Source organism: Notolepis coatsorum, assembly GCF_963971535.1.
Source record: "Notolepis coatsorum genome assembly, chromosome: 6".
Lineage (NCBI taxonomy): Eukaryota > Metazoa > Chordata > Actinopteri > Aulopiformes > Paralepididae > Notolepis > Notolepis coatsorum.
The window spans coordinates 167,981,446-167,998,945 of record NC_140170.1 but is presented as its reverse complement, the minus strand read 5'-3'; the positions used below and the strand labels follow the sequence as shown (position 1 = coordinate 167,998,945).

Below are 17,500 nucleotides of genomic sequence, written 5' to 3'. Positions count from 1 at the left end.
CATGTTTGTGTTTATGTGGGCACTTTTGTGTTTATGTGTGCACGTTTGTGTTTATGTGTGCACGTCTGTGTTTATGTGTGCACGTTTGTGTTTATGTGTGCATGTCTGTGTTTATGTGTGCAAGTTTGTGTTTATGTGTGCATGTTTGTTTTTATGTGTGCACGTTTGTGTTTATGTGTGCATGTTTGTGTTTATGTGTGCACGTTTGTGTTTATGTGTGCATGTTTGTTTTTATGTGTGCATGTTTGTGTTTATGTGTGCACGTTTATGTTTATGTGTGCATGTTTGTGTTTATGTGTGCACGTTTGTGTTTATGTGTGCATGTCTGTGTTTATGTGTGCACGTTTGTGTTTATGTGTGCATGTTTTTCTGTATGTGTGCATGTCTGTGTTTATGTGTGCATGTTTGTGTTTATGTGTGCATGTTTTTCTGTATGTGTGCATACCATTTCAGAATGTGCATTCATATTTTCAAAATACTGAACAATAAAACAAATGTTAGCTTCGTTTTTTTCTTCTTTTTGGAAACCTTGGAATTCCGCTGTTGCTGCTCTTTTCTTTCCCACAGTAAAAGCAGCCTGTGCAACCAGAGAGTCTTAAAGACATCCTATAATATGCATGAGGTCAGGCTGACCTTTCTCTGGGTCTCGGCGTTACAAGTGGAAGTGTTCTGGGCTCCGGAGGGGCCAGGCATGTCTGCGGAGTGACATCGACTTTGGCTGCGGCGAGCCGGGCAGGGCGGGGCGGCCCTGAGACCTTCACATCCAGCTGCTGGCTGAACGTTCACAGCCCGTTTCTGGTTCTACACGATGCACTCAGTCACGTGCTCCTCTCGCTCCTGTCCGTGTCTATCTTCCGTCCTTCCTTTCCTTATTCTTCTTATTCTCGAAGTCAACTTCCTGTCTGTTGTTGCTAGGCAACTGCAGCGTGGGGGGAAACTGCCCCGCCTGGTACATTGTGTACGGTTCATTTAGTGCAGAAACGGATCGTTAAAGCGTCAAATTAAAGACTATCAAGCGGAATTTTCTTCAGTCCTTCACAATGCCAAAGAGCTGCTGTGTTACGCGTTGTACTAATGACAAAAACAGAAATCCAAATCGCAAGTTTTATACCATCACGGAGGAAAAAGTGGCTGGTGGCTAACGTTCGGCTAACTCGCTCTGTGTTGTGGTCGTGGTAGCTACATGCTAAGCTAACGTTAATTACATAATATCGAACCGATAGGAGCTTATTTTATCTAATCTTACGTGGATGTTTGATCGGGTAGTGACACACGTGGTACCACCACGTAAGATTAGATAAAATAAGCTGGTTTGGGAATAGCACCGCACAAGACCGTAGCAGACTACAAAGAGTGACACGTTCAGCCGAACGCACAATTGGAGGGGGGCTTCCCACCCTCCAGAACATTTACAACAAGCGGTGCAGGGGGAAGGCTAAGAGAATCATCAAGGACTCCAGCCACCCGAACAACTGCCTCTTTGAACTGCTGTGGTCAGGCAAGCGATACCGGAGTCTTAAAGGAAAACTCCAACATTTTGGGAAATTAGCTTATTTAACATCTTCCCTGGAGTTAGACAAGAAGATACATACCTTTTTTGTCTCTCTGCGTGCATTTAGCTTTGGGAACAGTCGCTCCGTTAGCGTAGCTTAGCTTCATCACTGGAAGTGGGGGAGATCCGGAGCTTCATCACTGGAAGTGGGGGAGATCCGGAGCCTGACGTTCCCTTACACTGTATACAGTCACGAAATACACTCCAAAACGTTCATGTAAACATGTTGTGACCTGTGTATTCACCACGTGGAGAAATAAAAAATAATTGAATTAGACAATTACGTTTTATAAACAAATATACTCTGAACTATTTTTTGCCTAACGACTCCTCTCTGAGCGCAGTCAGTGATTTCAACGTGTCATCGTGATTGTTGACATTCTCATTCATTCAAAGGATCCGAACCGATTGAAGATACCATGACTTAAAATCCTCTTACCTTGACGATTAAAAGCCTCCCCAATTTAGAAAACAGTAATCCAATGGCTGGTATTGATAATATACTACTAACTACTGGACGCTCTGAGCTAACCGGAGTTAACACAGAACAGGATGGTAAAGCATATATAATGACTTCCTTTCTGGGGTTTTCAAAATAAAAGTGCGACGTTTATAGCAGCGGAAAACGTTTATTTTGTACATTATCGAACGTTAACATGAACCTAAACTAACGTTACAACTAACCTAAAGTTAGTTTAGGTTTGTGTTAACGTTAGATAATGTACAAAATAAACGTTTTCCGCTGCTATAAACGTCGCACTTTTATTTTGAAAACCCCAGAAAGGAAGTCATTATATATGCTTTACCATCCTGTTCTGTGTTAGCTCCGGTTAGCTCAGAGCGTCCAGTAGTTAGTAGTATATTATTAATACTAGCCATTGGATTACTGTTTTCTAAATTGGGGAGGCTTTTAATCGTCAAGGTAAGAGGATTTTAAGTCATGGTATCCATAAACTTCAATCGGTTCGGATCCTTTGAATGAATGAGAATGTCAACAATCACGACGACACGTTGAAATCACTGACTGCGCTCAGAGAGGAGTCGTTAGGCAAAAAATAGTTCAGAGTATATTTGCTTATAAAACGTAATTGTCGAATTCAATTATTTTTTATTTCTCCACGTGGTGAATACACAGGTCACAACATGTTTACATGAACGTTTTGGAGTTGTATTTGAAGTGTATTTCATGACTGTATACAGTGTAAGGGAACGTCAGGCTCCGGACCTCCCCCACTTCCAGTGATGAAGCTCCGGATCTCCCCCACTTCCAGTGATGAAGCTAAGCTACGCTAACGGAGCGACTGTTCCCAAAGCTAAATGCATGCACAGAGACAAAAAAGGTATGTATCTTCTTGTCTAACTCCAGGGAAGATGTTAAATAAGCTAATTTCCCCAAATGTTGGAGTTTTCCTTTAAGGCGAGCACAGAAAGACTCAGAAGAAGCTTCTATCCCCAGGCCATCAGGCTGCTCAACGAACAATAAACACTATGCAACAACCATCAAATGCACACAGCACACACACCCACTTAAACAAACAACACACTGCAGCACCCACTCTCCACACTTTAGATCACCTAAACACACTTTACACTTTATATTTATTGGTAAAGGATTTGCACTACAACTCGTACACCTTACTGTAAATTGTACCTAAATTGTACCTCATCCCATTTCTGCTCTGCACTATATAGTATTGTATATTAGTACATTAGTATATTGTATATTGTATGGTAACTCAGTTACTTCTATTCTGCATCGAACATTGTACATATGTCTATACTGAACACTGTGACCTCTATTTTTACTTCTATTTTACATGCTATACTATTTTATTTCATACTTATCTTGTCTAGCACAGTCTCTGGAGCGTAACAGTAAGAAGCATTTTGTATAAAAGTATTCTGTACTTAGGGCGGCTACGTGGCGTAGTGGGCAATGCGCTCGCCACGAAATGCTGGAGACGCTGGGCTCGTCAGTTCGTCATTTGTCATTTGCTTTCAGTTTAGCTGGTCGTCCGTACTAATACACATTGGCCGTATTAGGGGGTGGGAAACTGATGGGTGGGGATCGGGCGTTGTGGACAGCGACTCCTACAGGTCGGTTGGTGCGCCTGCGCAGTAGAATCAGGAAGTGTCGGGGGCAGCGTGAGCCTCCCACGCGTTACTCCTCGCCGCTGAGAGATCGAGCTGCGCAGGTGAAAAGATGCGACTGCTGTTACCTCAAGTACCGGAGGGGACTTGTGCTATGTATGACTTAGTCCACATTGCAGCCGGCTTGTGGGAGGCAAGAAACAGCGTCCGTGACAGGGGAGGGTTGAATTGGATGATACGAAATTGGGATGGGAGAAAAATATAGAAAAATGGGAGAAAAAGTGGATAAAAAAATAAAAGTATTCTGTACTTCTATATGACAACTATTAAAGAAACTTGAAACTATACCAAGATGGCGGCGGTCTCGTGACATCAGAGTGTCTTCGAGATCTTTTTTTTTTTTTACTACCTAAATGTTTATTGTGAGCGATCTGTGATGCTGAATTTCCCTTGGGATCAATAAAGTACTTCTATTCTATTTGTAAATAGCAGCGCTGCTACGGGAAATAATTTTGAAATATAAAAATGAGGGTTTAAACTACTGCCAAAGAGATACAATTCATATTTTAGAAGAGGCTTCTCTGAGCTCTGTACTGTTACTTTTCAACCAGTAGGTGCTGCCCTCGGCTTGAGTAATAATGTTGGTGACAGTGATTAGTTATCTGAATAATACTGCTGACAGTGGCGATCAGTCAGACAACATAGAACACGCAGAAATGAAAGCCTATTTCTTAGAAAGTTGATCAAATCCAAGCACTAACATATCCAAATAAAATTTCCCAAAATATCCAAATAACAAGCACAGGGACCTCGTTTTACAGCCTAACTAATTAATGGTGACACGTTCATGGGATGCATGACAGAAGACATGTGGCTGACCACGCCCCTAATTGATGTTAACCAATAGATGATTGTAATTAGGCTACAAGCCCCACGTGGTCTCAACCTCGGCTCCGCCTGCCTTGACTTTGACGCATGTCATGATAAATCCGCGGGGTGTTATTATGATGACATTAGAAAATGATAATTATATGATTTAATGATATTCGTATCTGATGCAAATAAACAGGGTCCTGAAAACACTGTTAGAGGATTATAGCGACTAGACTAAACCAAGGAGAAGAACGTGAGTGAGGTAAGAAATCATCTATTGTCAATTCTCCCCACATCTCGAAAATACCTTTAGACCTAAGACGTCACGTCACGTCACCATAAAATAACGTTTTCAGCCATTTGTTTGTTTGCATCAGTTTTCTATTTGCTGCATACATAATTAGATATTTTTTTGTTCAATTATCTTCTCCTCGTTTACATTTCCAATACAATTTTCTTTGGGTTGGAAGAATTCGTGGTAAATAGAAGTTGTGGTTCTTATTTACAAGGGGTGTAGGCTAGTCTACTGTGCCTCCTGTACCCCCATGAGAAATGACTTTCCAGGTGATCTGAGGTCGGTGTGGCAGCGCGTCATCATTCACCTCACCGGACCGCGTCCATACATTTAATTTACCCCAATATGGACCTAAGTTATGTAACGTTAAAAACACTCAAGTCATCATTTTTCCCATGACACCCAAAACTATCTATCTATCCATCCATCCATCCATCCATCCATCCATCCATCCATCCATCCATCCATCCATCCATCCATCTATCCATCTATCCATCTATCTATCTATCTATCTATCTATCTATCTATCTATCTATCTATCTATCTATCTATCTATCTATCTATCTATCTAATGTATCTATCTTTCCCCCTCCATCTATCTGTCTATCGAATGAGGTAGTAGTATTTGTCTATTGAATGAGGTAGTATTTGTCTATTGAATGAGGTAGTAGTGCTGAAATAATAGCAAATAAAGATAATAGGCTGCCTTGATGACATGTAAATGAGCCTAAAGGCTTGTCATGCATGATGAAAGAGGGATAGGGTCAGTTGAATGAGGTTGAAAGGAGCACAGCTTGTAACAAGCTGTCTAACAGGCTGTGTTTCTTACTGTAACTGGAGAGGAGGTGACCCATGAGAGGCAAACTGTTCAGAGTTGCAACTAGAAAGATTTGCTCAGCGGAGCACAAATATCCTCCAGATGGCATGCCCTAATAATACATATGTCTTATTCCCGGGGTTCAAGCCAACATGGATTGTTAATAATAATAATAATAATAATAATTTATAATTAATAATTTCACACACATGGTTCAACAGTGTTATGAAAGATGCCCTGCAAGTTTTGTAATGATTGGTCAAACTATTTTGTATTTTTCATAAACTGTAAATGGTGCATTTATATAGCACTTGTATCCAAAGCTTTACAATTTTATTGTTGTTAGGAGGTTAAGTGTCTTGCTCAACGAGGTGAATGTGTGAGTGAATGGATAAAATGTGAGGAACAAATTGGAAAAAGCGCTTTGGATAAAAGGCTGCTATATAAATGCACCATTCACCATTTAGTCGATTTGAATGAAACTTTCAGGGTATGTGTCAGATCCTTATATGGACATATCCTACCTTGTGATGCCCAACGGCTGTTGACTTTGGTCTATTTATGTGCTGAGCCACGCCCTTTTGAAGTTCATTCACACAATGATAGTATATGATGGGATATATATGATATGATGGGATAATAGGATATGATATGATACGAAGGGATACGGTAGAATATGATGGGATATGATATCATATGATCTGATAGGATATGATATGATCAAATATGATGGGATATGATATGATCTGATGGGATATGATAGTATATTATAGCATATGATATGATATGATATGATAGAATATGATGGGATATGGTATGATATTATGTTATACCATATGATAGGATATTATAGCATATGATAGGATATGATATGATAGAATATGATGGGATATGGTAGGATATGATCTGATGGGATATGATAGGATATGATATGATAGGATATGATATGACAGTGACAGCACAGTGTTGTGCGGCGGTGACAGAACTATAGCTTGGAGACATGAAGAAGTATGTCAGGGCTTTTCTAAAAGACTTGTGTGGATGTTTAGATATTTAGATGGATTGTGATCAGCTGTACAAGTATCTCTGGAGAGCTGCTGCCTCTGCTGCTGAGCTTCCTGTTATGCAGCCACACACCGCTTACGGTAGCATACATAATAGACCTATACATTATACAAGTCACAGTTCATAAAGCATTCACAGTGTTGACGTTCCACTTGAGAACCGTCATTATTTATAGTCTCAGTGAAAATGTACCTATATGCTGTAAATATACATTTATATACAATGTGTCATAGTTAAGTGTCAGGGACACACTTAGGGTGGAGAAGCAAGGCCACGCCAGAGTGAATGAATAAAGGTGTGTGTGTGCGTGTATGTGCACGCGCGCGCGTGTGTGTGTTTGTGTGCGTTTGTGTGCGTGTGTGTGTGCGTGCGTGCGTGTGAGGGTGTGTCCAAGTTAGTGTGTGTGTTTGCGTGTGTACAGCGTGGTACTGTAGCTGCCAGAGTTGAGTTCAATGCCCCCCTGTAAGACTTGGTTTAGGAAAAAGTGAACTGTAAGTAACTAAAAGAAATGCTCTTTTTAACACCAGAGAAATACTCTTTATAACACCAGAGAAATACTCTTTATAACACCAGCGAAATGCTCTTTATAACACCAGAGAAATGCTCTTTATAACACCAGAGAAATGCTCTTTATAACACCAGAGAAATGCTCTTTATAACACCAGAGAAATACTCTTTATAACACCAGAGAAATGCTCTTTATAACACCAGAGAAATGCTCTTTATAACACCAGAGAAATGCTCTTTATAACACCAGAGAAATGCTCTTTATAACACCAGAGAAAGGCTCTTTTTAACACCAGAGAAATGCTATTTATAACACCAGAGAAATGCTCTTTATAACACCAGAGAAATGCTCTTTATAACACCAGAGAAATACTCTTTATAACACCAGAGAAAGGCTCTTTATAACACCAGAGAAATGCTCTTTATAACACCAGAGAAATGCTCTTTATAACACCAGAGAAAGGCTCTTTTTAACACCTGATAAATGCTCTTTATAACACCAGAGAAATGCTATTTATAACACCAGAGAAATACTCTTTATAACACCAGAGAAATGCTCTTTATAACACCAGAGAAATGCTCTTTATAACACCAGAGAAATGCTCTTTATAACACCAGAGAAATGCTCTTTATAACACCAGAGAAATGCTCTTTATAACACACAGCCAGGCTGGTGGAATTTGTTTTCAGTGCAGTTACAGCATTGTTCCAACGTAGAACATAGAACATATAACATCACTTACAATACATACATTACATACTACATGCAGTTAAACACATAAATAAATACATAATTACAAAGACCACAATATCATAGTTTATGTCCATGTCCATAGCAACAGAGGTAGGGGGGGTTACACGGTGGGGGGGGGGGGGGGTGCTACAAGGAGTTCAGTGTCCGTATGGCAGTGGGGAAGAAGCTGTTTTTAAAGCGGGATGTTTTGGTGGTCAGGGACCTGTAGCGTCTCCCGGAGGTCAGCAGCTGGAAGATGTGGTGTGCTGGGTGAGTGGGGTCAGAGATAATTTTTCTTGCTCTTCTTATTGTGCTTTGGCGGTGGAGTGATTTGAGTGATGGCAGGGGGGTGCGGATTATTTTGTAGGATTTATTGATTATTCTTTGCAGTTATGCTCTTTATAACACCAGAGAAATGCTCTTTATAACACCAGAGAAATGCTCTTTATAACACCAGATAAATTATCTTTATAACACCAGAGAAATGCTCTTTATAACACCAGAGAAATGCTCTTTATAACACCAGATAAATGCTATTTATAACACCAGAGAAATGCTCTTTATAACACCAGATAAATGCTCTTTTTAACACCAGATAAATGCTCTTTATAACACCAGAGAAATGCTCTTTATAACACCAGAGAAAGGCTCTTTATAACACCAGAGAAATGCTCTTTATAACACCAGATAAATGCTCTTTTTAACACCAGAGAAATGCTCTTTATAACACCAGATAAATGCTATTTATAACACCAGAGAAATGCTCTTTATAACACCAGATAAATGCTCTTTTTAACACCAGATAAATGCTCTTTATAACACCAGAGAAATGCTCTTTATAACACCAGAGAAAGGCTCTTTATAACACCAGAGAAATGCTCTTTATAACACCAGATAAATGCTCTTTTTAACACCAGATAAATGCTCTTTTTAACACCAGAGAAAAGTGCATCAAGGTATTTAGAAGTCAAGAGAACCCCCCCTCCCTAGTTGCCCCCCCCCCCCAACACACACACATCACCCTGTTTTAATACTGTTAATATTTTACATTTCATGTATTATTCATCACTGATCTTGCTTTTTGTCAACGCTAATGCCAAGCGCTAACAGTTTAAGATTAGATGGGCTGTCATGTAGGATGGGAATAACACATTTACTGTAGGAGTAGGACCAAATTGAATTAAAACAAGGACATTTAGGCAAACGTTTACAGCAGCAGGGTGCATGACAGTTACTGTACAAGGGCTCCAAACTAACCTCTTCACCACCTTTCGGCCCTGAAGCCTCTTCTTGTATGTTTGTTGACAGACTCGGTTGCAAAGCCATTAAAAAATAATAACTTTGTTGACTCACATTGCGCAGCCTGCTCATATCATCTACCAAGTGACTAACAAATCCACTGTCTTTCATTAAACACACACATGCGGAGGGAGAGAGACGAGCACACTAGTGATGATACGTACTGGTTAGCTAGAAGCCCATAACATTCATTCCACAAAACGTTGCTGGCACGTCCTCCTGATCTTTTATTTTTAGAGCATTAACTCTGTGGAATGGCCTGCCTCGGAACCTCTGCTGCATTTACAGTAGATTCACTTTTAAAAATAATCTTAAATAGTTTTTAAATAGTTTTTAACACTGTAAAGTAATTTTTTGTTTTGTATGTAACGTAATTACATGTAATGTAATGTTAGCTATATTAATTGTTACAGTAGGTTCATTATGCATTGTGTGTACTGACTTTTAATAATTTTGTTTTTTGCAATAGTGATTGTTTTTGTGTGTTTTTTCTGTGTGTGGACCCCAGGAAGACTAGCTGGTTGCTATCGCACCAGCTAATGGGGATCCCTAATCAAATCAAATCAAATCAAATCAAATCTGTCGACGTAAGCCTACTTGTTGAATCAAGTCCATTAGCAAACGCAACCAACTGTAACTAACCTCTCTTACTATCAGTCTCTTACTTTAGCAGATTTTTCACTTGAGACGAGAGGAGAGGTGTGTTGCTCTGCTACAAACTGTGCCCTGTATGAGCAGCACCATTGATGAATGTGAAATGTGACTTTGAGCTCCGAGCCATGACTTTGAGCCTTCATCTTATTTTTCATACCAGCGCTTGTATTCCTATGCTTTTTTGTTCTTAGCTCTATTATTATTATTATTATTATTATTATAATGTAAATTTTCTTATGTACTTTAGATGCTATTGCTACCATGTATGTATGTATATGTGTTTTATTATTACATGTATATACATACGTATTACACATACCAATTATTCGCTTGTTCTATTCTCCATCCATTTGATGATAGATCCATTGCAACACAATAATATCACCATCATCCTGGTGGGGGATCCCCTTTGAACAGCTCCTCTGAGGTCTCTGCCCACCACGGCGCCTGTGTCTTCCAGCAGCAAGAGAGGGAGAGTGTGTGGGGCGGGGGAGGGCATTTTGAGCCCGGGCAGGCAGCTTTCCAATTAGCAGCCGATTGCTGCAACACAGGAGACAGTTACAAGCAGCCTGGCACGTAACAGGGAGGGTGTTCCAGAGTCGGGGTGCAGCACGCGAGAAGGCCCGATCACCAAAACGTTTGAGTTTGGATGACGGGACAGTGAGGGAGGCAGTGGAAGAGGACCGGAGGGAACCGGTGGGGCGGTAAGGGAGAAGGAGGTCAGTCAGGTAGGGGGGAAGCCAGGCTATGGAGGGCTTTGAAGGTGAGGAGTAGTATTTTGAAGTTGAGGCGTTCCTTGATCGGGAGCCAGTGGAGAGAGTGGAGGACAGGAGTGATGTGATCACGGGACCGGGTGTTTGTGAGGAGGCGGGCAGCTGAATTTTGGACCATCTGAAGTTTATGGAGGGAGCGGGAGGTGATGCCAGTGACGAGGGAGTTGCAGTAATCGAGGCGGGGGGAGATGAAGGCGTGTATGAGGGATTCAGCAGCAGGGGGGGGAGAGGCAGTGTCTAATTTTGGCGATGTTGCGGAGGTGAAAGTAGGAGGTTTTGACGATGGAGCGGACATGGGGGTCGAATGAGAGGGTGGGGTCCAGGATGACGCAGAGGTTGCGAACTAGGGGGGAGGGGATGATGGTTGAGTCGTTAACACTTTGACTGCCACGCATATTGCTTATCCCTACCCTTAGAATGCCAGCCTTCTAGTCTTTTCCGTGGTCGTTGCACTATGTTTGCGAAGCTGTGTATGTGTTCTGTATTATAGCTGTAGAGACACGGTGTGGCTCATTTTGACAAACATTACTTGTAGTCCAGCATGGGAATAATAGTTTGAAACACAGAACTGTGATCGTTAGAAAAACACGTTACAGATTCGGTAAAATAGACATAGAATGTGCCTTAACTTAGACAGAAAGTATTCCAAGAAGAATAATTCCAAGTGATCGCATCGCCATCGCGATTACCAGTGTATATGTCTATACACGTTTCGATGGTCAAATACGCTTATACAATGGAATTCCGAGGCGAGCACTGTGAATTTCTGTCCCAGCAGAAGGAGGGGCCACTAAGCGAGGAGAAACTGAAAGTGAAGCCCCAAGCCATTGCAGTTCAGACACGGATGATACTGCCACCTGGTGATAGTCGATCAGAATGCAGTTCTAATGTGTGGGGACGTGCCTAAATGATGCAGATCGCTCTGGGAAAGTCTGTAGAGCGGGGATCAAAGTAAAAAGATCAAGCGATTTTTGGCACAGACTGTGTTAATGGTGAGTGTGATGGGTCCGGATCTGCTGAGGGTGGTTTTGGTGCCGATGATGAATAGTTCTGTCTTGTCGCTGTTGAGTTTGAGGAGGTTGTGGGTCAGCCAGGTTTGTAGTTCAGATATGCAGGACTCGGGGGGTGGGTTGTGGGGGGGATTGTGTGCTGATGTAGATTTGGGTGTCGTCGGCGTAGCAGTGGAAGTCGAGGTTGTATTTACGAATGATGTGACCAAGGGGGAGGATGTAGCAGATGAAGAGCAGGGGGCCGAGGACTGAGCATTGGGGGACCCCCTGTGTGACTGAGGAGGGGGAAGAAGTGTGGCCGGAGAGGGAGATGAACTGATCTGTTGGTGAGGTAGGAGGTCAACCAGTCAAGTGCTGTGCCCTCAACACCCAGTTGGTGCAGCCTTTGGAGGAGGATGGAGTGACACACTGTGTCAAAGGCTGCACTAAGATCGAGTAGGATCAGGATGTTGAGGGCACCAGAATCGGCAGAGATGAGGAGGTCGTTGACGACTTTGAACAGTGCGGTTTCGGTGCTGTGTGATGGACGGAAGCCATACTGAAGGGGTTCATAGAGGGTGTTGGACTGGAGATGGGAGTGGAGTTGGGAGGCAGCAATGCGCTCTAGTGTTTTGGAGAAAAAAGGGAGATTGGAGATAGGGCGGTAGTTGGAGAGGTTGGATGGGTCAAGGGTGGGTTTTTTTTAGCACAGGGGTGACAGTGGCGAGTTTGTAGATGGAGGGAACGTGGCCTTGGGATAGTGACTGATTGAAGAGGGCAGTGAGGTGGGGGATGAGAGCAGGGAGGCAGGCCTTGGTGAGAGTACTGGGGAGGGGGTCAGCAGGTAATGGCCCTGGAGGTGGTCATGAGGTCTGTGATGAAGGAGGAGTGAACGGGGGCGAAGGCAGTGAGAGGGGTAGGGGGGATGGAGTCAGGTGGGGCAAAAATTATAGTGGGGGGGGGGGGGGGGGGGGGGGGGGATGGGGTTGGCGATGTGAGCGGTCAGTGAGCTGTTGATTTGGGAGATTTTGTTGTTGAAGGAGAGGAGAAATTAATTGCAGAGGTCGGGGGAGGAGAGTGTGTTATTGTCCGGGGGGTTGGAGGAGTTTCTTGACAGTGGATAAGAGGGTCCGGGGTTTTCGGTTGCTGCTGTTGATGAGGGTGGAGTAGTGGGCAGATTTGGTAGCTTGGAGTGCATCGCGGTAGGAGGAGATGTGCTGTTTATAGAGGTCAGCGTGGACAGTGAGATGTTTATTTTGTAAAGCAGCTGTCCCAACTGTCCCACAACCGTCCAAAATGACAAATCTGATGAATGTTTTACAACCCCAGCTCGTCGGGAGTAACATTAGGAGGGGGGGCATGGGACACCCATACAAACAATAGGGGGTGACAGTGGCTTGGGAGGTAGAGCAGTCGTCTGGTAATCCAGAGGTTCCTGTTTCGATTCCCGGGGTAAAAATGTAAGGAACTAATTGTAAAACGCTTTGGATAAAAGCACTATATAAATGCAGCCATTTACCATTTACGATAGTTTTTCAAAACCTAAGCTATCTTACCAGTAGCTTGTTGAAGGCTTGCTACCATTACAATTCCCATCAATCTAATTATATAGACAGTAAATATGTTATTAATAGTGGCCAATTAAATATATTGAGCTGAGCTTTGAAAGGTAAGACTTTAAGTCATACTGTTTTCTCTCAGGTAACATTGGCACGTGCCCCACCGTAGAAGGGAGGGATTGACACAAGGGGAGTGCTAACATGTTCCACAGGACTTGTGTGTATACATTTAGGGGGTTCTGGGCACAAAACACATCGAGAACCACTCCAATAACACACACACACACACGCACGCACACACACACACACACACACACACACACCACACACACACACACACAGCACACGCACACGCACACACACACACACCACTCACCCACCACTCACCCTCACTCTCCAGCCCCCCTGCCTACTGGAACAGAGATCTAATAGTTGAATGTGCTTCACATCAGATGGCTTTACTTTAAGGAGGCGTTGTTGTCACAACATTCTTTAAACATTGTTCTACTCCTCTTCATTTGGCACATATGCGTGTCTGCGTGTGTACAAAGTAAACGCCATGGAGTGTGAGACACGGGAGGGTGTATTCGTCCTTGGGTTAGACGTTTAGTCCAGTGTTGTCTAGGACTGCGTGTGTGCCTGTGTGGGCGTTTGTGTGAGTATATGTGTATGTGCTGACACACGTATTTGCAAACATACATGTTTGGTCTTTGAGTGGGCCTCTTTTTGCTATGAATGGTGTTTTTTATGTTAGTGTAGGGGGGTGTGAGTGAGTGTGTGTGTTTTGTCACTTGGAAAATCAATGTAGTTGCTATGTGTCATAATATTTGTGTTGGAGTAAGTATGAATGCAGCTGGTTCAGTAACTGCTCTATTAAACAGTAATTCAGAGCATCAAGTATTTGTTTTATATCAGTCCGCTGAATTAGGCTACTACTAATAGAGTCACTAATTGATCATTATGACACATATTCCATATCCTATGTCTGACCATTAAAGGTAGAATCTGCATTGCGATCTCTAGGCAAAATAATTTCACTTTGTTTAAATTCTTTTGGTTTTGGTCTGATGTATGCCAACGCATACCAAACTTATTATACTGTGGATTTCTCCAGACCTATCTTGGCAGAGAGGTGGTGTGGCCAGTAGAGGTGTGGCCAGTAGAACCTTTAAAACTTTCTGGAACTTTCTAAACCCTTTTGTAAATCAGAATATAGGTCTGTGTTATTCCAGTGTTTACAAACATTACCAAATGTAAACGGCAAATACAACTAAAATCGTGTGCATGTGGTCTAGTGTTAGACCTTGTATCAAGAACTCACTCAATCAACTAGAGAAGCTTTCGGTGGTGGTGGTGGTGGTGGGGCTACTCATTTGTTTATGTTCGGATAACAGAGTGGGCCTTTACTGGTGTGGCATATCATACTTTCCCTCAGCAATAATTGAGTTTATGGTGGAAGAGAAGAGCATGATGAGAAAGACTGGATGTTTACACGGCTGCCATGATGGACACAGCTACTAGCTACCAGCTAGCATCGATGAATGGAAACTCACTATGTCTACAACCGTCAACAGGATCAACCCTAGATACACCAATCAGACTTAAATAGAAACTATAAAAAATAAATAATATAATATAAGCTAGTCTACACTTTATTCCTCCAAGTTTTGGTTGGAAACATGGCGTGTTATGAGTGTTTAGTTACCAATTATTTCTTGAACCACAAAGCTTAGCCCTTGAGATATTTGTGCTTACTTGCTAGACTGACTGCCAGGCACACATTGGTAAATGGACTGCGTTTATATAGCACTTTAATCCAAAGCGCTTTACAATTTATGTCTCACATTCACCCATTCACTCGACATTCAAGGACACTTCGACACGTTGCAGAGAGAAGCGGGAATCGAACCGGGAACCGTCATGTTACCAGACGACTGCTCTACCTCCTGAGCTACTGTCGCCCCTGGCAGACAGTCTGTTGGTTACTGTGCAGTGCAGCACCTTTGCTAATTCATTTTGGAGGGAACATGAGAACCCGCTGTAAAAGATTCAGTTGGTCACAAAATCGCTGTGGTTGCTATTTTGAACGAGTCTTCAAGGTGACCTGTGTGCATTCAGTTAGATTCAATTTATGATGGCAAGTTAACTCAGCACAGAAAATTATTGGGGCTATTAAATGTTGTTAAATTTGACATATCAGCAATGTGTGTATATATATATATATATATATATATATATATTATATATATATATATATATATATATATATATATATAGAACTGTCTACATACTAGGAGAAGACCATGGGTCGACAACAGTAGAACAAACAACACTGTCTTCTTCACTTGCAATTCAAACCAATTTTTGGAGAACAACATTTGGGTACAAGGACCTTCATCATCTTACAAGACAAAGAGGAGATTATATTATAAAGGTTGTTTGACCCACCCACATGGACCAATCAGGTCACACTCCAGACTGACATCACTCACATATATACAATCTAACGATGGCCCCAATCTGAATTGTGATTGTGATGTTTCAAATCCACTGTCTTTGTTGTGTTGTTGCAGCTCGCTACAGCAGGGAGCCACGCCTTCGCAGAGAAGAGCTTTCGGAGGAAGCGGACGTGCAGCGTGTGCAGACAGAGCATCGACAACCCTGGGGTGTTCTGCAAGGGTGGGTCCAGACAGCCAGACACGCACAGACCCACTCACACACACACACACACACACACACACACACACACACACACACACACACACACATCACACACACACACACACACACACACACACACACACACACACACACACATGCACACACGCACACACGTGCACACACGCACGCACGCACGCACACACACACACATGCACACACATGCACACACACACACACACGCGTGCATGCATATATAAATGCACTGGCCTGACACAAACAGACTAATTCTCTTCTATTCTTCTATTTTAGGTGTTGATTTGTTCCTAAGGTCAATGTTGTGTATTTGCTTTTATTGAACACAGTGCAGTAACAAATTATTCTTTCGACAATGTAAAACAACATCATCAGACCAACTGATGTCCACAATAAAGAACAAAATATAAAATAAATAAATTAGCTAATTTAGTAAGAATCCAAAATCGTGGAGTTTTTTTATACCTTTTGGTGTACTGATGCTTTAAAATTGGATAAAAAAATCTGTACAAAACCAATAGGCTGTTTTCTTCTCTCTCACTTTCTCTTTGCCACTCTCTCTGCCGCTCTCTGCCGCTCTCTCCTCCCCTATCTTTCTACCGTTCTCTGTCTTTCTTTCTATATCATTCTCTGTCTTTCTTTCTCTATCATTCTCTGTCTTTCTTTCTCTATCATTCTGTCTTTCTTTCTCTATCATTCTCTGTCTTTCTTTCTCTATCATTCTCTGTCTTTCTTTCTCTATCATTCTGTCTTTCTTTCTCTATCGTTCTGTCTTTCTTTCTCTATCGTTCTGTCTTTCTTTCTCTATCGTTCTGTCTTTCTTTCTCTATCGTTCTCTGTCTTTCTTTCTCTATCATTCTCTGTCTTTCTTTCCCTATCGTTCTCTGTCTTTTGTGCTGGAATATCAAACTAAACCATTATGAAATGTACTTATGAATAATAAAGATACACGAATGTTCTGGTTTAAATAATAATGACATATTCTATGTGTTTATGTAGGACTGATGACGTGTTTAGCTGTAGACGTGGATGTTTAGACGCCCACGCATTAATATGACAGAAAGTCAGGATGGTCTCACAATAGAGCTTAATGTGAGTTAGGTATAATTACTACAGTATGTACACAATCAATGGAGATGAGGTGATGGTACAGAGGTATTTTTTAACCAAAAGTAGAGAGGCTGGTAGTGTCTGTTAACACAGATCAATAATGTATAAAAGACATAATGATTCAGTGCCAGTTCTTCCTTGCAAGAAACAACTCCGGTATTTCTGCATGTAATCAATAAAATACCATGTTCATTCCTGAAAACCTTTCATCCAAAATCGTATTTCCCACTACACTTGCATCTAGCATTCTGTCCTTCTTTCTCTCCCTCTCCCCTCTTTTTCTGTTGTTCTGTCTTTCCCTCTCTCCTCTCCTATCACTCTTTCTTTCTTTCTTTCTTTCTTTCTTTCTTTCTTTCTTTCTTTCTTTCTTTCTTTCTTTCTTTCTTTCTTTCTTTCTTTCTTTCTTTCTTTCTTTCTTTCTTTCTTTCTTTCTTTCTTTCTTTCTTTCTTTCCCTCTCTCTCTCTCTCTCTCTCTCTCTCTCTCTCTCT

General features: G+C 41.8%; 1 protein-coding gene across 1 annotated transcript in view; it reads left to right on the top strand.

The window, feature by feature from the left end:
• The window catches only part of LOC311229739 (tensin-2-like), a 130,657-nt gene that overhangs the window by 5,544 nt on the left and 107,613 nt on the right, over positions 1-17,500 (top strand). The window contains 1 exon segment of the mRNA XM_084315816.1: positions 15,781-15,886. Coding sequence (XP_084171942.1) covers positions 15,781-15,886 — 106 coding nt within the window.